This window comes from Zingiber officinale, chromosome 8B (assembly GCF_018446385.1).
Source record: "Zingiber officinale cultivar Zhangliang chromosome 8B, Zo_v1.1, whole genome shotgun sequence".
Lineage (NCBI taxonomy): Eukaryota > Viridiplantae > Streptophyta > Magnoliopsida > Zingiberales > Zingiberaceae > Zingiber > Zingiber officinale.
The window spans coordinates 5,510,097-5,533,312 of NC_056001.1; the positions used below are offsets into that span (position 1 = coordinate 5,510,097).

The 23,216-nt window shown below is 35.1% G+C and overlaps 1 protein-coding gene across 5 annotated transcripts in view; it reads right to left on the reverse strand.

Moving 5' to 3' along the window:
• Positions 1-23,216, reverse strand: part of LOC122016044 (inositol hexakisphosphate and diphosphoinositol-pentakisphosphate kinase VIP2-like) — a 66,463-nt gene that overhangs the window by 31,314 nt on the left and 11,933 nt on the right. For 4 of the 5 annotated variants that reach the window (XM_042573192.1, XM_042573190.1, XM_042573189.1 and 1 more), the window contains exons 5-9: positions 14,164-14,227; positions 11,653-11,806; positions 10,955-11,025; positions 9,752-9,856; positions 7,445-7,537 (exon numbers count right to left, since the gene is read on the reverse strand). In XM_042573192.1, coding sequence (XP_042429126.1) covers positions 7,445-7,537; positions 9,752-9,856; positions 10,955-11,025; positions 11,653-11,806; positions 14,164-14,227 — 487 coding nt within the window. Of the gene's footprint in view, positions 1-7,444; positions 7,538-9,751; positions 9,857-10,954; positions 11,058-11,652; positions 11,807-14,163; positions 14,228-23,216 lie in introns of those variants that run through there. The other variant, XM_042573193.1, reaches the window with a different exon arrangement.

Here is a 23,216-nt window from a genome sequence, read left to right on the forward strand (position 1 = left end):
AGATTGTTTCAAATTTTAAAAAGTGGCTCTTTATAATTTATATATTTAATTTGAAAATTTACAATGATAAATATATTCTTAACGTTATAAAATGATGATCATTACATGGAAATGTGTATTATTCTTAATTTTTTTTATAATGCATAGGCAATGACACCCAAACAACAATCTCATGATCCAGCTTGGAGACACGCACGTTGATTAGAAAATCGATTCCATTGGCAATGTTTCCATTGTGATATGATTGGACGCGGCGGCGGGATCACACGCCTAAAACAACATCTTGTTGGTGGATATCCGAATGTTTCTAATTGTCCAAAAGTTTCTCAAGAAGTTAGTCGTGCAATGAAAGAGGAACTTGATGGCAAAAAGACATTAAAGTATAAACAACAACGAGAACGTGAACTTGTTGATAGTCGAAGCTCTAAAGAACCAATCTATGATGAAATGGAAGGTCGTGGTGAAGTTCCAAATGACGAAGACTTTTTAGCAGCTCTCAATGCCTCTCGAACTCAATATGACTATGAGCAAAATATGCAACATAGAAGTGGCTCTGGTGCCAGTGGAAGTGGCTCAACTACTGCATCAACATTAGGAAGGAGTGCAAGTGTTCGTATTCCTTCAACACAATGTGGTATTGGTCGTTTTTTTCCTTTTATGGGACGAAGACGTGCAGTCGATATTGCTGATATTGATCCACTAGCATTCCCAGACCAAGCTAGCAAACAGACTAGGATTGATGATGCATATTCAAAAGAGAAGAAGAAATCAATCGGTAAAAGTATTGCTAAATTTTTCCATTTTAATCATAATCCCCCTAATGCAGCAAACAACACATATTACCGTAGCATGGTGTCCAACATCCAAAAATCTCTGGTCCTGGTATTCAACCTCCGACTGCATATGAAATTGCCAGTCCATATTTAGATGAACAAGTGGAGGAGATCAAGACTTGGGTCCTATCATGCAAGAAGCAATGGAGCTTATATGGGGTTACGTTGATATGTGATGGCTGGACAAGACCTACACGGATGAGCATCATCAACTTTCTACTATACTGCAATAGAAAGGTGATATTTCATAAATCTATTGATGCAACTACAGACTATCATGATGCACCCTACATATTTCGTTTGATGGATAGTGTAGTTCACGAGATAGGTGCAGAACATATAGTATAGGTGATTACAGATAATGGTGTCAACTTTAAAAGGGCTGGAGAGTTATTGGAGCAAAGGTATCAAACATTATTTTGGACACCATGCGCAGCACACTGTATCGATTTGATGATGGCAGATATCGGTAAGCTTGATATAGTGAAGAAGGTAGTGAAAAAAGGTTAATCTTTAACAAAATTCGTCTATAACCATCATTGGGTTCATGGATTAATGAGGAAATTTATTGATGGGGAGATTCTGCGACCAGGAGCGACTAGGTTTGCCACTCACTTTCTCCTGTTAAAGTCGTTGAATCAGAAAAAAGTTGGATTGAAGGCCATGTTCTCTTCTGAGGATTGGGAGGCCTCTCGATATTCTAACACGGCCGAAGGTAAGGAGGTGCAAAAAATTATTATATCTGTCAGATTTTGGGACTATATCGCAGAGATTCTTATAGCAGTAGAACCATTGTACGTTGTTCTACGTAAAGTTGATATGGATAAGAAGCCACAAATGAGCAACGTTTACCGCCTAATTCATGAAGCAAAAGAAGAAATTAAGGGGCGTCTACAATCACCAACCAAGTATCAACATTACATTAATATAATCACTACAGGACAATCAAATGGGAAAATATATTCATTTGGCCAGTACATATTTTTTAATGATAAAGGATCTTTAATATTATTATTAATAATTATATATGTTTAATTATCGTAGGTTATTATCTTAATCCGGCATATCAATACCGTTATAATCTTGGCACAAATGATGATTTATTAGAGGTTCTCAGACATGTAATATCAAGACTTCATATAAATAGAGAATCAATTGCTGAAACTATTAATGAAAGTCGATTATTTCGAGAAGCATATGATTCTTTTAGCGATCCTATTGCAGTGTCATGCAAATATAAAATGGATGCAGGTAAGTAGTAAATATTATTACTAATTATTGTCAACAAATATAAGCACTATTTTAATTTTGTTCTTATTTATCTTACAGCTGAGTGGTGGTTACAATATGGAGGATCAGCTCCAAATTTGAAAAAGATTGCAGTATGAATTCTCTCACAAACAACGTCTTCAAGCGGTTGTGAAAAAAATTGGTCAACTTTCTCCCTCATTCATACAAAAGTACGAAATCGTCTTTCTTATCGTTGCTTGAAGAAGATGGTCTACATCCATTATAATATGCATCTTCAACTAAGAGCAATAACAGAAGAGAATGAAGAACAAGAGTCTGGTAATGTAGACCCATTTGATATTGGATTTGTCCAAACTGAGAATGATCCAATTATGGACTGGTGGAGCGCTGTTGAGGCTGAGAATCCATTACTTGATGAAGCAGGAGACCCACCACGACCATCTCAATTTCTTACTCAACAAATTGAAAAAATACAAGCTAGAGGAGATATTTGCGAGGAAGAAGATGATGAAGCTTTTGATCAAGGATTTCGATTTTCTGCTCGGTCTAGGCGTTCTCAAACATCCCAGACCCAACCAAAGTCCATAGATAAAGGTAAAGGCAAAGCTCGTGCAATTTTTACTAAAAAGAAAGAAAAAGGTAAACCTTCTGCTTTTACGGGAAGGGTCAATTTAGAATTAGAGAAAATCCACTGGATGCAATTGATGAGCAAGAACATGATAACAGTGATGAAACATCATCACCTTCTGACGCTGTAGTCCGGCGAGAAGTTCGAAATGAGGATAGTGATGTTGATAGCAGTGCAAGTACTCATGGAAGTGATGATAGTAGTGATGCATCTAGTGGTAAAAATTATGTTTCCCCTACTCTAGCACCGAAGCCATGGACATGTGAGATAGATTACACACATGCAACTCAAGATTCTGATCATGGAGCTAGAAGTAGTGCTATTCAATATCAACGTCGATATAAGGGTGAGAAACAAAAGAAAGCTCATAATTATCAAGATATGCGGGAGAGTTTAGCTGAGATTGATTCTAGTCGAAGTTCATCACACTCGCAACCTTTTTATTATAACTCTGATGCATCATATGGTGATTCATCATACCAGAGCTCGGGGACGTATGCTTATCCTTGTCCTGTGTCTGTACCTGTACCCGTTCCGATTTCAGTGGTGTCAGTTCAAATCCAACATCCAGTGATGAATCGAGACACGCTGATGAACATGTGGAGAAATCAATATCAATATTGCATGTCATGAGATGCTTATTTAATATGGGCATTAGAGAACTATAGAGTTGGCCTAAGCAGAATGTCGCAAGAACCAATGCTTCCATCTGATTCACGCCACTCCTTTTGGTATTAATAAGGTAACATATTATGATGTATCAATTTTAATTCAAATTATTCATAGATCAACTTTTTTTAAAGAAAACTATATTTAATTATTTTTTCTAACCATATTAAGTTGTTCAATAATTGAGAACTTATATAAAATTAATATACAACTTATTTTTAAATTATACACAATAAACATATTTATCTAATAATTACTATATATAAATTAAAAAAATACCGAAACAGTCTCGGCACGGCACGATACGATACCGAAACCGTATCGTTCCGGTCCGGGACCGAAACCTCGACACGGGTCGAGATTTTAAACCTTGGTGTGTTCTTTAAATACAGCATCATAGATGGCGGGAGGAGAAAAAACAAATGAGCCCTTTGGAAATCTAAAAGTTAGGTGCGCATTTTGAGAATTTCATAACTTTAAATGCGTCCTTTGGTCAATTGTCGTTTCAAATAACATTACCTATGATATGTTAAGAAAAAAAATAATCACCCGGTGACTTTTTGGTTCTTTGTCTAATGGCTATGGGCATTCCAAAAAAATCCTTCAACCCTCTTATACCTTGGTAGTCGATCTATGACTTTAACTTGTAGTTCATCACCTTCGCACATCATGGATATACACTTATATAGACCCATCACAACTTCTATGTCATTTTGTATTTTAGGACCCGAATAGAAGAACTCTAGGTTGAAAAAGTGACCAACTGCGTGTAAAGGTCAATAGAGTTGTGGCAATCATCTTTTTTCGATTATATCAAAAATACCTAAGTACTTATCTTCATTGCTATGGTCTATGGAATGAGGCAGCAATAGCAAGAGTCGTCAATTTGGGTTAGGCGCGTCGGATGGGTCCACGCAAGCTGACCCGCCTAAGCCCACGACCTACATAGGTTGGCCCGCAGGTTGAGGAAAAAAAATGCACTCATTGACAACCTAAAAGCATAGTGAACAAATCACATAATCAACATAGTGAACATGAAAAACAAGAATGCTAACCTTAAAGCACATAAAAAAAAAAAAAAAGGCAGCCCGGTGCACGAAGCTCCCACCGTGCGAAGTCCCGGGGAAGGATCCATTATACGCAGCCTTACCCTACTTTTTGCAATAGGTTGTTTCCAGGATTCGAACTCGTGACCTTTTGGTCACATAGCAACAACTTTAAAGCACATAATGTGAAAAGTTATTTGTGGGTTCGTCAATGCACTCATTGACAACCAAGCCTTTGATTCACAAACTAAAGAAATATTAACCACTAGACAAAGAAGCCTTGGCTCGAAATGTGAGGTTTTATAGGATTTCCTTAAAAAAGGTTAACTTAAGTCCTGACTACGGCTGTCACTTCAAAAATTTCAAATCCGTTAGAAACTAATGTGATTGTTTCATTTTTGCAGCCGATCCGACGTTGTGAAACACGTTGCTCACATGGAATGATTTTAAGCAAAACAAAGAATGGAAGAAAGCAGATGGTGCTTAAGAGGTAGAGAATTCCTCCAACATAAAATTTTAAATTTTTTCTATATATTTTTTATTTTATAATAGGCCCGTGGGTTGGCCCGCATAACCCGCAATCCGCCTTGAGTTGGGTTGGATTGGAGATTTCCCAACCAGCCAAAAAGACGAGTCGACACGCCGCGCCCTACCAAATGGCCGCCCCACAAGCTTGCCACGGGTCGGCCCATCCGACAGCTCTAGCAATAGCTTCCTTAGCCTTATCCATTGCCTCATAAATGTATCCCATTGCAGGCTTTTTTCCAAGTCAACCAAACAAAGAACTTTTACTAATGGACCGTTATTTTTAAAACTTCAATAAGGTGAGGAAAATCAAGCCTTAAGCTTCTCTTAATCTCTCAAAAGGCGCATGCTTCATTCAAGTACTACACTTGGTCTGCCCAAGCGCAAATGACGCGCCTAGCTACGCCAGGTGCATGCTTTTCATAACTATGGTGGTCAGGATTCGGTAAAGCGTACAATAGACTCTTTCCTGGGACCCACGCATTGGCAAGAACTTCATGTACCGGGCTATCCTTTTATAACTTTAATTTGCAAAAAAAGGCTTGTTCGGTTGAAAAATATGCCATTTACCAAAAACAAGAAACTAGCATGCCTTGAAACCACAAGATGTCATCACTGTTTTGTTCATCCTCCAATATATACAGGACATATCAACAAGTTTCTGGTGCTAAACACAATACACTTGGGCAACCGTCAGTAGTCATACCTATACTAAAGTTGATACAATCTATTACTCGACCACAGTTAGAGCGCAAGGGTAGACTCAATGGTCCTCACTTACAGTATTGATTAGTTATAAATACAAGATTAAAAATTTTGATTTGTACTAGAGTTTTGGTCACAAACTGGAACAATATAATTTCAAAACCATATCATTTTCATTAATATTTGATGGCAATAAATGTTGATAAGTTCATATTCAGAACTAACTTGCGAGAGATGTTTGGTGCATGTTGAATCTTATACCACAACTATAATTTGTTATTATTGCAAATAATAAAATATGAGATTCAAGGTTTAATGTTAGTCACTTGAAATTTAATTGTTGATGCCATGAGTCAACTTTTTTTCCCTGGCTCTTTTGTTGCTTCCATTTTGAGACAGAGATACTTAACTTGCATCCAAAATTCTCATAGAGATTGGAGGAGACATCTTCAAATATATAGTGAATTCAAATTGCCACAACTTTGGAGGTAGGATGATGATGGCATTACTTATGTTGGGTTTATCTGGATGTTTCAAATTCCCTATTATATGTGTGTGTGTGGGGGGGGGGGGAAGAGCAGCCCGATACATGAAGCTCATGCCAATGGGGTCCCAAGGAAGAGTATATTGTACGCAGCCTTACCCAGCTTTGTAAAATGTTATTTACTCGAACCCTTAACCTCTAGGTCACGTGACAACTTAATTGTTGCTCTAGAGCCCCTATTATATAGTGAGGGGATATTATTCATAATTCAATACAATGAGACTCCTTATTTAGTTTCGCGATTTTCTAATGGTTTTGGCTTTATTAATTTTTCAAAGACTTGAGATCGATAAGGTAAATAAGCATATTTCTCTTTCTAAAAAAAGATTTTGTGTACTAGATAGGAGGGGCAGGGATCCTCTAATCCAGAATCCCTAACCAGTCTTGGACCCCTGCCCATTCATTGGTGGGGTGGACTGTACCCATCTGTTAAAAAGGTGAGGTCCAACTCACCCCACCAATGAGCTTGCAGGGCCTTCTCTGATCTAAAAGATCCTCAGATAGGAGTATCCAATCTTGCATCTTATTCTTCCTTGTATAATTGCGGCCTTTTAAAGCCCCTACCCCACCAAGTGAGACCTAACAAGTATAGTTGCAGCCTTACCCTTTTGACGCCACTATTCCCAAGCAAGGCCTAACAAGTACAGTTAATTGTGGCTTGGCCCATTTGACACCATTATCATCAGACAAGGTCCAACAAGTGTAGTTACTTTTGTGATATTCACATCATTTCTATTGTTTTCTATACTGATATTAATAATCTTCAGATAAGTAGATAAATACAACAATAACAATCAAGCCTAATCCCACTAGGTGGAGTCGGCTATATGGATTCTTTTATGCTATTGAGCTCTATCTCCTACTATATCATCATATATACTTAAATAAATTTTATCTTATTTTATTATTACTAACCAAGTCTTTTTTGATATTCCTCTTCCTCGTTTGATATATATATTTGTCATAGTTTTACATCGCCTAACTGGAACATTTATTGGTCGTCTAAGTATATTCTCGTATCATCTTAAAGTTTTCCCTAATAGATGCAACTCCGACTTTCTCTCTAATTCTCTTATTTCTTATTCTGTTCATCCTCGTATGTCCACACATCCACCTTAACATCCCCATCTCTGCAATTCTCATTTTCTATTATGTGCTCGAGTCATAGCCCAACATTCAACTCTATATATAGCAGGTCTAGGTAAGTAGATAAATACACAATGGAAAAACTTGCAAACATTACTTCTTTTCCATCTGGATTCCTCATCACAACACCGTCAACGACAGGAGATTTACGTGCTTCTGCATGGGCATATTCTGGACCAACAGTATACACCTACAAGAATATGAATGTCTTTAGTATTTATGAATGAAAAATCAGAAAGAAGAAAATAAATCAAATGGTAGAATAAATACAATTGAAGAGATATTTCAATTCCTTACTAATTTATGAACTTCCATAACCATTCATAATTTATGCCAGAAAATTATGAGATATTTGATAATGCAGCAAACGAGGATTAAATAATTCCGAGGAAACTAATTGAACAATGACTGGAAAACAGAGTTCATCAAATAATTCAAAAAATCTCTACAAGTTTGTTGTACACTCCACAAGTCCACAATCAAAAAGACTGAAGTTTTCTTCCCACAAAAATGGCACTATCTTTTCTAAGATGTGCAGTGCTAACTAAAATATAGCCTAATCAACTTATGGCAGCTTGTTTTCTTTTTCGTTTATAAGAAAAACTCTTGCGGAGTAAAGTTCTCACAAGGAAAGATGATATTCAGATATTTGGAGTAAAGGAAATTGAACTACAAGACAGTAAACAGTCGTATAACATGATTAACACAAAATGTGAATCAATAAATTTAAATTTCATGGACAAGTCAGCTAAAATATTCATATAACATTTATTCTTCTCTTTTCAAGGAATAAAACAAAATCTGGGATTTGCCAATAGCTGATTAGGTCCTGAGACAATAAGGACAAACACAAGCTTGATGATGATAATGATACCTGGTTCTAAAATAGAATAAATTCATTTACAAAAGTCAATCAATTTAAGAAAACTAATGAAAAATTCAGTTGCCTACTTATGTTCAATATTGTAACTTAACAATTTATACTAATGTGGTAAGATTACTAGGTGTCGACCCCACTTAGTGGGATAAAGCTCGATTGTTGTTGTGGTGGTGGTGGTGGTAAGATTACTAGGTCCATAACAAATTCAGTAGAAGCAGAAATTGCAATATCCAACTTAGAGCCTTATCATTTGGTTAGTTGGAGAGATATGTTGTGCTGATTACAAGTTTAAATGGCATGCAGCTAACAACAGAATTTCTCCTATGCCAAAGAACTAACTATAAAGCTAAGTCATTGACAAACTTAATCATCGGCTAAAGAAGTGTCAAGCCAAGCAGGCTGACACAGGCAGGCAGCATTTATCGCGTTACCCACCCACCGACATGTGAAAGATTTGTGAACCAAAACAACAGGCAAAGATTGTACAAGCAAGGTCATGTGAGTGCCTTATGCATATGTTTCAAGACAGATGTCCACAAAGCTTTACATCACTCGCACCAACAATTTCTGCCCCACTTCCACAACCATTGAACGCCACCTAACCCGCATTGGCCTCGCGCAAGCCATATAACCCCCTCTATGCTCATGTGAGTTGCCTAACACCTCGTTGATCTCATGCAAAAGTCATCAATGCTACACCCCCTTCCTTCGCACCTAAGACGCAGGCACTTCTTGTATGCATGCATGAAGCATTGCCCAAACCCTCCTACACATCAGCATCACCATCCAATCCTCGCTCACACTCCAATGCTACCACCCAACAATACTGGTGCATGGGGCACCACCCATTGTCCACTACGCTCATGACTAGAACATGCACCACAAGGTAATCAACTTCATTCTCCCCTCCTTCCATGTTATCCTCCCCTTCCCCCTTCTCCTCAATGTCTCTATCATCACATCTTGGCACACTCTGTTACAACATGAAAAATGTCTAATTCCATTCAAGGATCAAAACCCCAATATGGAACAAGATTTTAAACAATGATCATGGTTAACTTTTTTGGTTGTTTGTGTGTGTTGGGCTGCTGGATTTAACTAATTATATTTTTAAGTAAATATTAGAAGAGGTAAGAGTTGGTTAAAAATATTTTCACAAGCCAAAATTAGAAATGGAAGTACAGAATTTATTAGTGTATATTGTTGGTCGATCAAAAAAAATTATAGCATTAAAAATGGTCACTGAATATCATTTAGCTAAAGTTGAAACTTGAACAAAGCAAAGGCTCCAACAGAGAGCTGCATTCTGAATAGACAAGTATATAAATGCAGAGCCATTATAAACCAAATTTGATTCATTCTGTATATGGCTGCACATTACAGCATTGATCCATCTAAGGATACATGCTCAAATATTTTACTTTTTTTTTGTTTGAAATAATACGATTAGTGCATAACTGTTGAAGACTAATTACCAACATTAAAGAAGAATTAACAAGAAAAATAATTGTGATTAAGGACGACCTTTACATCTGTTCCACCAGTAGGCATGAATTCCTCATAAATGTAAGAGCCTTCGCGTCTTACTCTCCTAACCTCTGGATGAAATTCACTAGAACGGTTTCCAACCTATAAAAACACAAATTAAAGAATTGTACTTTTTTTGCTGATTTGGCTAAAAGCCAATTGAAAGACCATATTCATTTTTCAGATTTTTATTGGAGAAACCACTTGCCAGCTTCAAGGGAATCACAGTTTTGAATTTTTCAAATTCTCTGACAGAAATGTAATTGATTTCAAGTTATTGTATGAAGTGTAGCTGTGTTTGTCTATATAACTCAGTGCTGAGAACAATTATATTAAAAAAAAAAAAAGAGGAAAGAGAAAAAAAAAACAGTTTGATGGCAATGCGTATATACTGACATTAAAAGCATATCAGAATCAGTCTGAAAGAATTCAAAGCAAATCCTAAACGGACTCATATGTATCTATCATGAGAATACATCTTGTGAAGTCTCCAGCTTTCTGTTGTGTCTAACAAATGCATGTGTCCTAATCCACCAGATTTGTTGATATTGAAAACTGAACAAATTTCTCTCTCTCTCTATATATATATGGCTTAAACAAATAGTCAGTAGTACATAACACCAACAGGCCAGGAAATAACTGTTCCACATAACTGTCAGTGCCCACTTCTTTCAATTTTTTGTTCCTCTACTGAAGAATGGTATATGATTTGCATTGCATTCGTCAAAACATGAGGTTAGCCCTGTAGTGCAATTGGAGATTTAATTTTAAAAAAATATTGTAAAAGTTAATTTTGATAAATCTTTTTACTTAGGCGAATTAGTCAATTAAGGTAATTATTTATTTTGGTAATTATGTTGTTTATGGGATAGGAGATTTATTTCAATCCTTTTAGTTATAAGATTATATCTTTCCTAAAGTATTTAATTTATTTATAATGTATTTAGAGTCTTTAAAAGGAACCGAATACCCCAATATTACTCATCTTTCAGTTCAATGATATTTCTTTTCAATGAACTTTGATTCTATGCGAGATCAATTTTAGTCTATTACTTGCCTCCACATTGAGATTTCTATTCAGTTAATGCGAGAGGCACATGCTTACACTGGGAAAGAAATATGAGAGGCACATGCTTACACTTGGAAAATTATACCTCAATGAATGAAAAGCTAGAAAAAGGAGCAAATTACAAGGCAAACCTTTCGAAATAATTCTTTCATTCCACCGCCAGCTGAGCTAGGATAGTATATCATTATACTGTGATCATCTCCTTCTCATTCAACATTTAATAATTCAGTAATTCTTCCAGAAAAAAACAATTAAAATCATTTAAAAGGTTTAACAAGAATGTAAAATAAATTCAACATTATACACCAATGGAGAAAAGGAGAAATATTACCCATTTGTCAAATGCTATCAAAAAACATCGTAGTTTTCAGTGGTTTACTGAAGAATACGTGCAGTCATGTTTGACAAGAGATATACACTATAAGATAAGAAAATAGTGATGGTACTGAAAAAATCCAATGAAAATCAACCAAATTGATTTCTAACTCACAAATTAAAATTTTTAACATGGTTACAATAAATAAACCTCCTAGACTTTACATTAGAATAACAAACCATAGATACAGATCTTTCTACAACTGCAGTGTTGAACGAACAACAATGGTATACATCTTTGAAATTATGTTAATGAAAATAAATGACAGACAGTATAAAACCAATAAAGGAAAGAGGCATATTGGTAGCATTGTTCTAATAATCAACAAAACATGAGTCAATATTTGTAAAGCTAAATTTTCCACGCTACCGAAATTCTTTGTGCTACTGATCAAAGCAATTATTAGACCACAATGTTAGATCTTTTTCAGAAGATAACAGAATGCATCCTCACCATCTACAGGTTTCTCAACAAAAGGCTTCCAGAAGCGTTTCCCATGAACTTCAACATAATCTTCTTCCTCAATAAAGTACTCTAGCTCTTGATAAGGATATTCTCTATTCACAAGAGCATAATTTGGAACTGGGACACCAAACACTTCAAGTTGCTTGAACAAGAAAAGTGTAAGAAATTAAGAAAGCGCTTCAATTATGAAATGTTTATCATACAAAATGTCTGAAAACATTTGTGCAGAAGAAAACATAAATACTCATGCAAAAAACAAATTTTCCACATCAATTATTGTTTAATAGGCAGAGTGAGTTGAATCAGATTGAAGAATACAGTAGCATTGATACTCAAAGGTTCAAGACCCAGTCTAGATACATTGCCACTACATTTGTTAAAAACAAACTAACTTGAATATCCTTAACAAGTTAACAGGCACCTATCCTGAACCATATACCAAATAAATTAAACGATTAGAAGAACATTTAGAAATAATCATTTTGCATACAAAGAATCGCCATAGTAAGAAAAAGTGGGGAACATACATAAGATGAGGGAATGAAAGGTGATGGAAAAAAAGAAGCCTCGAAAAGTGAGAATGAGAAGACTGATGGAGTTGAAAGATCAACACAATGAATTAGAAGAACAATAACAAGGATGAGGAGAAAGGTTAGAATAGGAAGAAGAAAGATGATGACTTGGCTTTTTACACTTGCTCTTCTACCTAGGAATCAACTCTTCATGGTTCTACCTACAAGTGGTAGATGTTTCATAGCCATGAATTTCCAATAAGACACTACAGCCTAGCTAAATTAAACTTATAACTTATTTCTAGGGGTGGCTTGAAAAATCATTTTAACTATGACAATTTTGCTAAAACAAGGTAATGAGAAATTAGCAAATGACCAACTCAAACAAGTTTGAGTTATTAATAAGATGAAATATATAGCAACTATCCACAATAACATCCAAAAATAGTGTATCAAATATGACAGAGATACTCAACTGAAACACTTACACAAATCTCGTTAGTTATGTTGAAACCTGGTAAATTTTTTCCTCAATCCATGTATAAATGGTCCCATCTTCAAATTGGTTTTTTAGTCTCTCCAATGTTAGCTCCAATAAAAAAGCCATAGTCATGTATAAACAAAGCTTAGAGCTAGGTTTTTTATTATCCTCCCTCTAATCATTTGAGGGGAGGATGCAATGAGAATGAAGACAAATCTTAGAGTTTATAAGGAGAGAGATAAATGGTTTATAAGGTATGAATCAAGGAGAAAGAATGATCTAAAAGAGCAAGTAAAAAGGCTTCAAGAGTATAAACATTTTTTAGATACATTTGTAACGGATCAATCATCAATACAATTTCTTGAATACAATTTATATTGACATGGTATTGAAGCAGTGATATTCCTCCTTCCCTTTATAGGGGTGTGATGTCCTCTGTCTTTTTCTCAAAGTCTTCCTGTCACTTCTTAATCACCATTGCTGACACACAGTTAATCTAGATTGAGATTCCAGCACCACCATCCTAGCACCTATTCCTCCCCCACACCAACATTGTCTCTACCTCTAGTTTAGCTCCCTAACAATGTCAATGAGTATAGTTCTGTGGCTATCTATCATAGAACTAAGAAGATGTGTCCTTCATACCAGCAAGTAGTAAATTCTCTTCCCAACACATACGCCTGCCACTTTCAAATTTCCACTTCCTCTCCCATAAGCAAGCAACAAGGTAGCAATTTGCGGAGCTTGTGCCACTCTTTATCAAGCCAGAAAAAGACCAGTAACGCCCACTACCTTCGCAATCCTCATGTTAAGATGCACACTTTCTGGATCTGGTGATGCTTGGTGCATAGTTTAATCAGATCAAACTTGAGTCTGATCTGATCCATCAAGTGATCCCGAAAAAGATCAGATCTGACTAGGACTGCTATAGTGATCAGATAAAACAGTGAGCCACTTGAGTTTGATCTAAATCAGTCCATAAGAGAAGTTGATTCAGCTTTTTTCAAATTAATACTAATTCAGACATTTGAGATTATTCATAAAACTGGATGGCAAAAATTATAGTCTGTTTAGGCATTATATTTTAAAAATTCTTAGAATGGCAAGAACTTTGGAGTTATATCGAAGATGAAACCACAAGATCATCCGAAAGAAACCAAATAGATCGTCAATAATGTGAAACTCTAGACATGCATTATATATAATTTATAAATCAATTTGATTGCTTTTACATGCAAACAACAATAAACTAAAATAGCAATACTTTAAGTCTTTAACTGTATCTCATAATTATTGTTCTAAGTATGAAAATAAAGGACTCTGCAACAAATGTTTATGCGAATGCATTGCAACTATTAGAATACAAGACATTTAGTATTTGAAAACTGAACATGAAGTAGCTATCCAAGACTGCCGAATATCAAGGAGCACCAACCTAATTTATTTAATATTGAAGTAAGATAAAGAACAAGCAAATTCCAGGCAAGAGCTTAGTTGAATCAATACCTCATAAACCTTCCTTCTATCATGCAGGAGGTGCTGCGGCTGTAATTCATTAACTAAAAATGGCCTAATAACAGCAAAAAGTTATTATTGATCTGAATCAAGAGAACCTGTCAAGGTTAAGATCTCGTAAATGAAATAAGATGATTGGAAAAGTAGTTTGAAATGAAGCTGTGACTATCATTAGGAATCCAGGTGTAATTACAAGTAATATAGTAACAGTGCAATCAGGAATTTGGAGAAATAGTATCTGGCCGAGGAAAAAAAAATTGAAGTGAGAATTTCCAGCATGGTAAAGGACATTATGATTTCCGCTTGTTTTGAGATCAACATATCACTATCATAATCCATCATGCAAGTATCTTCTCCCTGATGCTAATTAATGCAACCCTAAATGACTCAAAGACAACATTAATTTATTGTGATTCTTCTTTCATGTTGAGTACGTTAAATGCTCTATTAGACTTTAAACCTTATCTTAACACACTTAAAGATGATTAAAAGATGAATGGTTCCTTTACCCCAAACAGGTATGGGCATAGGTACAACTATTCTCTCAGGAAAGGAAAACCATAATCTACTAAAAATATTGATGGAGACAAGTGGCAAACTCTATTAAAAGTCTATAAGTGCAGAAATAAAGATTCTAAAACTTCACTATTAATTTGGCATGTCTTGGAAGATGATAAACCTATTTGGAAAATGATATAAAGTTCTTCAATTCCTATGGGTTGAAGTCAAAAGTCGGCATTAAATGACCAACAATTCCAATATGCTTTAATTTCCCATGATTGGAAAATTATAGCATATTTACGAGTCTTTTAAGTTTCCTATGTGTCTTTATAAGTCCTTTGTGTTTTCAATGAGTCCATCTATTAGCATTTATATTGCTTGAGTCCTTTGTGAGTCCTAGTATAAATGTGTGAACTGATCTAATGCTGGGATATGAAATAGATATCAATATTTTGAGAGTTCTCTTAGGTTGTGTGATACAATCTCCTTATGGTGTGATGCCTAGGAACCCTTAGGTGTGATACCTAAGTTTCTACATTCCTTACCACTTTATTCCATATTTCTACTTCCCAAACTGCCCAACACTCAATCTCCTCTTGAACTACATCATATTTGGTATCAGAGCTTTAGAGCTTTAATATGTCTACAAGATCCAGGAGGAGCTTTAAAGGAAAGTTGACTGATAATCAACGTGATGAGATACTTATTCGCATGATGGAGCAACTTAATGGCATGCAAATTTGTCTAAATGGTGTTGAAACCATGATTTATCAATCTAAAGGTGATCAAGTCCAAGGAGAGCAAAGAGAAACATTTCAAGCAAACAACAACTTGGTTCGATAAGGATTTCCAACACCACAACAGTAGCAGCCTTTTTCTAATTGGCTAGAGGATTTCTTGAGGTAGAAAATAATTACCAAGATGTTGTTGGAGATATCACAAAGAAAGTTCGAACTGAGGTGTCAGGTTTCGAAGGAAAAGTGAACCCCACTTTATTTGCTGATTGGCTTGCAGCAATAGAAGAATATTTTGATTGGTACAACACGTCAGATGATCAAAGAGTGAAGTTTGTTCGAATGAAGCTCGTGAGTTTAGCAAAGATATGGTGAACCAGTGTGAAAGAAGACATAAGGAGAGTAGGGCAACCACCGATCAACTCATGGTGGGAGATGAAAGCCAAACTACGAGAGAAGTATTTACCTATAAATTATTATGACAAATTATGTGATCAACTAATTAATTTAAAGTAGAATCATTTGTCTATGGCTGAGTATATGCAAAAGTTTGATGAGTTAAAGACAAAGATCCTAGACAAAGTCTTGCAAGGTTTAAAGCTGGATTAAGGTCTAAAATCGAAAGGGAATTGTTAAGACAACCACTTTACAGGCTAGAACAAGCTTTCCAAGTTGCCATGAATATGGAGGAGTATCTAAATTATTCATTTGATAAAAAACCTATAAAAGAATTCATGAAACCAACCAGCAAGCAAGAGGTGGATTCGTCAACTCATTTAATCCGCAAAGCAGGGGCGGAGCCACGTTGATGATTGATGGGGCAACTGCCCCACCTCAATATTTTGTACAAATGCCCATAGATATTATAAAATTACAATCTTGCCCCAGTAATTGCCCCAGTAAAAAAAAAAATAAAACTAGGGCTCGTCCTGAAATTCCTTCCTCGCTGTCGCTGCCCTCTCCCTGTGCGACTGCTGCCCTCTCCCTGCGCGACGGCGACTCTAAGTCTGAGATTTTCTCCGCTCTCCTTTTCCTCCTCCGCTGCCTTCATAGTCCATAGCAGCATAGCTTCTCCAGACTCCAAGCAGAACCTCATCGACGACTCGACGAGGCTCTCTTTTACGGTGTCGACAGCCGGCTTCCCTCCGCCTTGTCAAGTTGTCCTCGCCGCCACTCGTTGGATTCGACGACGCTAGTCACGCTACTGTGCTTGCCTCCACCATCCACCCTGTGACCTGTGTTGGACATCATTCCCAGATTTCCCTAATTTCCACTGCTTTGTCCGCCGGATTCAAGACTTCGAGGACAACTGGTATCTTCCCCAATTTCACTTATTACTGCTTGCAAGTTGGAATCCATATCCATTCCATGATTTCTCTTATTATTTACTAATTTTGGTTGATTAAATATTATTGGCCTTACATAAGTTACATTACTAATTTACTAGTTAACTCACAAATCACATTGCAGTAAAATAACACATTTTTAAGAGCAAGAAAGTGAACTTCTCGACTGATCAGATTCTCAATTATGCAAATTGAGAAAATAAGTTAATATTTTAATCTTGTAGAGGAACTTCTTCATCATATAGGCTTATGGTGTTGCATTTACTAGACACTTAGACAGTTGAGGACTTGAGGTGAATAAATGAGCGGAAAAAATAAGTGGTGGACGATTAGTGTCAGCTGTTGTTGCAATTTTCCAGTTGCCATTAAGCTGTTACTGAAGCTTCTTTGTTATAGGGTTACATTTAAGTTAAGTAAATTATATTAAAATTTACAAATAATTGTTCATATGACATTTTCTTTTTCTTCTTAACATTAACAGGAACGGATAAATTTCTTAAAAGAAAGTCAATGGTAAATGAAGAAACAAGTCAAAGAGAAAAAAGTAATCTAGAGTTACAACATGCTCCCTTAAAAAAATCTCGAGTTGAAATCAATTTGGATGATCTTCAATCAGATCCTGGGTTACGGGTAAAGATTTCAAACTATGATCCTAATGATCGGGAAAAAGTGAGAAGAGCTTACTTGCAGAAAGGACCTTGTCAGTCTCGCAATCATAATTTTCCACAAAGAAAAATCGGTAAAGTAGCAAGAAGATTTTGTCCATCTTGGTTTAATGAATTTGGAAATTGGTTAGAATATAGCATAAGTAAAGATGCTGCATTCTGTTTGTGTTGCTACTTATTCCGACCAGATTTTGGAAAACAAGTAGGTGGAGATTCATTTACTTCAGTTGGGTTTACTAATTGGAAAAAAAAGGAGATTTTTCTTAAACATGTTGGAAGTTCAAATAGCGCACATAATCAATCTTGGCAGAAATGTGTAGATTTGATGAAAGAAAGTCAACACATTGAAGTTGCTCTTACTAGGCAAACAGAGCAAGCTCACAATCTTTATAGAGTCAGGTTAACTGCTTCAGTTGATTGCATACGATTTTTGTTACGCCAGGGGTTAGCTTTTCGGGGGCATAATGAATCTGAAAGTTCATTTAATCAAGGTAATTTTCTTGAACTTTTGAAATTCGTTGCAAATCATAATGAAGAGATAAAGAATGCAGTTTTACAAAATGCTCCGGAAAATAATCAATTAACTTCTCCTGAAATCCAAAAAGATATTGTAAATGCTGCTAGTCTTGAGACTACAAATGCCATATTGAATGAACTTGGAGATGAAGTATTTGCCATATTAGTTGATGAATCACGCGATATATCAGATAAAGAACAAATGGCTATTGCTTTACGTTATGTAAATTTGAGAGGCATTGTTGTTGAACGTTTTATTGGGATTGTTCATGTTGGTGATACTTCTTCCCTGTCACTCAAAAAAGCTATAGAATCACTACTTTCATATTATGGATTGAGTATAGCTAGAATTAGAGGACAAGGATATGATGGTGCAAGTAATATGCGAGGAGAGTTTAACGGACTCAAAAGTTTGATTTTGAAAGATAATCCTTTTGCATATTATGTTCATTGTTTTGCACATCAGCTGCAACTTACTATTGTTGCAGTAGCAAAAAATCATCTCCAAGTTGCTTCTCTCTTTAATTTGGTTGCTATTGTTGTTAAAGTAGTTGGAGGTTCATGTAAAAGACAAGATATCTTTCGAGAGAAACGAATGGCCGAAGTTAAAAAAGCACTTGGAAATGGAGAAATTTTCAGTGGTCGTGGCTTAAATCAAGAATCTGGGCTCAAAAAAGCTGGTGATACTCGTTGGGGTTCACATTATGGCACATTGATGAGTTTAATTGTGCATTTTCCACTGTTCTTGATGTTTTAGAATATGTAGTGGAAGATGGTTCTCATTCAGAACAAAAGGCTGAAGCTGCTGGTCTTTTGGATTCTTTAGAAACATTTGATTTTGCTTTCACTTTGCATTTATTGAAGAGCATTTTGGGTGTTACAAATGAACTTTCCCAGATTTTGCAGAGAAAGAATCAAGATATTGTCAATGCCATGATACAAGTTAAAATCTCAAAAAAGAGATTGCAATTGATGAGAGATAATGGTTGGGATGATTTATTGAATGAAGTAATGATGTTTTGTAATTGCCATGATATTGTAATTCCAGACATGAATGAAGTTCGTGTTCTCAAGGGTAGATCAAGACGTAAAGCTCCAATTGTTACCAATTTACACTACTACAAGGTTAGTTTATTTTATGAAGTCTTGGATATGCAACTTCAACAGCTTAATGATCGATTTACAGAAGTAAATACTGAATTGCTTCTTTGTATGGAATGTCTTAGTCCAGAAAAAAAAAATTTTGCTTTTGACAAGGAAAAGTTGCTTCAGTTTGCTAAGTTTTATCCCGCAGATTTTTCATCAGTTGAGATTCTGGCATTAGGTAATCAGCTTAATAATTATTTTATGGATATGAACTCCAGTAAAAAGTTTGCAAATTTGAAAGGAATAAGAAGTCTTGCGAGAGAATTAGTTGAAACAAGAAGAGATATTGTATATCCATTGGTGTATAAGCTTATTAAACTTGCACTTGTGTTACCGGTGGCTACAGCAACTGTGGAAAGGGCATTTTCTGCTATGAAGATTGTGAAAAATCGACTTCAAAATCGAATGGGAGATCGGTGGATGAATGATTGTTTGGTTACTTTTATTGAAAAAGAAGTTTTTGATACAATTGACAATGAATTAATATTACGTCGTTTTCAAAATATGTGTACTCGTAGGGAATTCTTGTAAAATATTTTGTTATATAATTTTTGTATAATAGATTATGCTTTAAATACTTTGCTCCACTTGTTATAAGGGGCCTAGCTCTGCAATTCTGAACAGAGAACAATTCCGTGTATTGTGTCTGTTAAGTCATTCAAATTTCAGATATGGCTACAAGCTTATTGTAAGGCCTTTTAATCCTACAAAATTTTTTATACTGCAGCTGCTGTTAAATACAGGAACTTAACCCTTTACTTAATTTTCCAGCTTATTTTCTTTGATCTATGCAAAAAAAAAACAACAATTGAGAGTTGGCATTTCTACTAATCATGTTATTAAGGCGCTTCCTTCTTTTCTTTAACTTACCTTCTGTATCTAATAGAATCAAATACAAAGCTATTTATCTTCTGTTATATGCAAATTCTTGCAAAAGACGTTCAAGGTCAGAAATTTCCCAACTAGCTTATTTACTTAGTTTTTACCACTATATAACTAGCTTACTTTGTCCAATTCTTTCCCAATTGAATTTATTAGATTCATATCCATCACCAAATTGGTTCACAAATTCTATTTTGAGGTTCAGAATTGCTATTTTACATTGGGTGATACAAAGAACCAAATCTTCATGTGGGTTTAGTTGCTTAATCAATTAAGTAGCAGAATTGTACTATGACCTGGTGAATAATGCTTCATCTTTTTGTATACAAATCATCTATTTTCCTCTTACATTCTTCTCCTTGATAGGTGTCGTCACTAGAAAATAGAAATCTTCACTGACTTCTGTGTTTTGTGATTGTCTCCTTATTGTACAGGACGAAAGTTATCTATTTTTCTGCTCTACTAATCTACTATGCTTGAACAATTGTGTAATTTGTGTTGTACTGTTGTTGCTTTTGTTGAACTAGGACTTTTGAATTTTGATCCTCTGTATCAAATCATTGAGGATCAAAAGTTCACCAACTTCATAATCAATAATGGCATTCATTGCCCCACCTGTTATAAGGGGCCTAGCTCCGCCCCTGCCGCAAAGTGACTCTAAACTGCCTTTCAGACTGACTAAAGAACAAGGACAACATATGATTCAAATGTCAACAACTAGGTCATATGGCTTATAAATATCCTAAAAAGAATCTACATATTGGGATAGAGCATGAAGATGATGTTGAAAATCAAAAAGCATAACAACAACAACCAAGCCTTATCCCACTAGGTAGGGTTGGCTATATGGATCCTTTTATGTCATTGAGCTCTATCTCTTACTATATCATCATCTATATTTAAATAAATTTTATCTTATTTTATTGTTGCTAACTAAATCTTTTTTGGTATTCCTCTTCCTTGTGTGATATGTGTTTGTTATAATTTCACATCGCCTAACTCGAATATTTATTGATCATCTAAGTACATCCCCGTATCATCTTAAACGTGTCTCTCGGAGTTTTCCCTCAATAGATGCAACTCTGACTTTCTCTCTAATACTCTCATTTCTTATTCTGTCCATCCTCGTATGTCCACACATCCACCTTAACATCCTCATCTCTGCAACTCTTATCTTCTGCTCATATGCTAAAGTCATAACTCAACATTCAACACCATATAACATAGCAGGTCTAACTATGGTTTTGTAGAACTTTCCTTTAAGTTTTAGAAGTACTTTACGATCATATAAAACACTCGATGCTCTCCTCCATTTCAATCATTCTGCTTGTATTTTATATAAAACATCTCTCTCAATTCCTCCATCATTTTACAAAAAAAATCCTAAATATTTAAAACTCTCGATTTCGGGCAACTGTTCATCTCCTATCTTAACAATTGTCTTATTACGTCTAATATTGTTAAACTTAAATTTCATATATTCTATCTTTATGCTACTAAACCTAAAACATTTCCCTTCTAGTATTTCCTGTAAATATTCTAGTTTAGCAATATCTACTAAAACAATATCATATGCAAACAACATGCACCATGGTACTGTGTCTTGAATGTGTGCAGTGAGTTCATCCATAATTAATATAAAAAAAAAAGACTTAGAGCTAATCCTTGATGTAATCCTATCATTATTGGAAATGCTTCCGTTACTCCGCTTGAAGTCTTTATACCGGTTGTTACATCCTCATACATATCCTTAATTAGTTCAATATATGTTATGCTAATACCTCTCTTTTCCAGAATTCTCCATATAATTTTTTTTGGTACTCTATCATAAATTTTTTCCAAGTCAATGAATATCATATATGGATCTTGTTTCTGCTCCCGATATTTTTTAATTAGTTGTCTGAGAAGATGTATAGCTTCTATTGTCGACCTTCCAAGCATGAATCCAAATTGAATTTCGATCGTTATGGTCTCCTTAATTTTATTTCTATTACTTTTTCCCAAAGTTTCATAGTATGACACATTAGTTTAATACCTCTATAGTTTGTACAATTTTATACGTCTCCCTTATTCTTATATATGGGAACTAGAATACTTACCCTCCATTGATCAAGTATTTTTTTCATTTTCAATATCATATTAAATAATTTTGTAAGTCATTCAATACCTTGTTTCCCTTGGCGCTTCCTTACCTCTATCGGAATATCATCTGGTCTAACGACTTTTCCATTGTGCATCCCATTTAAAGCTTATTCTACTTTTGAAGTTTGAATTCTATGATAAACATTTAAATTTCTATACTCATTTAACCTACTTAAATTACCTAAGTACGCTACTTAAATTTCTTCCACCACTCTTTTATTTCTCCATCGTTTACTAGTACCATATTATATTCATCTTTAATATATTTAATCCATTATAAATGTCTCTTTCCTCTTCTTTTATATCCAATTTTTTATATAATCATTCAAAAATTTTATTTTTCTTCATTCACTACTTAGCTTCTATCTTGGCTATTGTATATTTTTTTAAGTTTTTCTTATTTTTTACAAAAATATAATTCCTTATAATCTATTCATTTTTCCTTCACTTTCTCTTATATTTTCTCATTCTACTCCCAAGATTCCTTACTTAGTGTTTACATATCTCTTTGACTCACTGAGTACACTCTTAGCTATTATTTTAACTTTGATACCATCTTATCCTAAAGTAACCATATATTTTACCTAATACTTGTACTCTTATTTTCTCCTTAAATATATTTTATTTTCCATCCTTTAACTTACATCACTTAATTCTAAGAGTTGTATATATTTTCCTTCTATTGATACTTGCTTAAAATCAAAAGGCATAAGCAGAAGAAAATTCTTTTAATTATAGAGTTTATATTGAAGATGATTTGAAAGAAGATGAAGACACTTCTTTGGCAAGTGTTGTCAAGCGTATTCTTACTACTCCAAAAGTCGAAGGTGAAGATTGGCGACGAGCATCTATTTTCCATATGTTGGTTCGTTGTGGGAATCAAGCAAATAGGTTAATTGATGGAGGAAGCTGTATGAATATTGCCTCAGCATCTATGGTAGGCCGCCTCAAGCTTCCTATGCAACCACATCCCCAACCATACAAGGTCGGATGGATAGATTACACAATTATTCCGGTAACACAACACTGTCTTATTTCTCTTTCTTGTGTAAATTATGATGACTATTTGGGGCGATATTATTCCTATGAAAGTAACTCATATACTTCGTGCA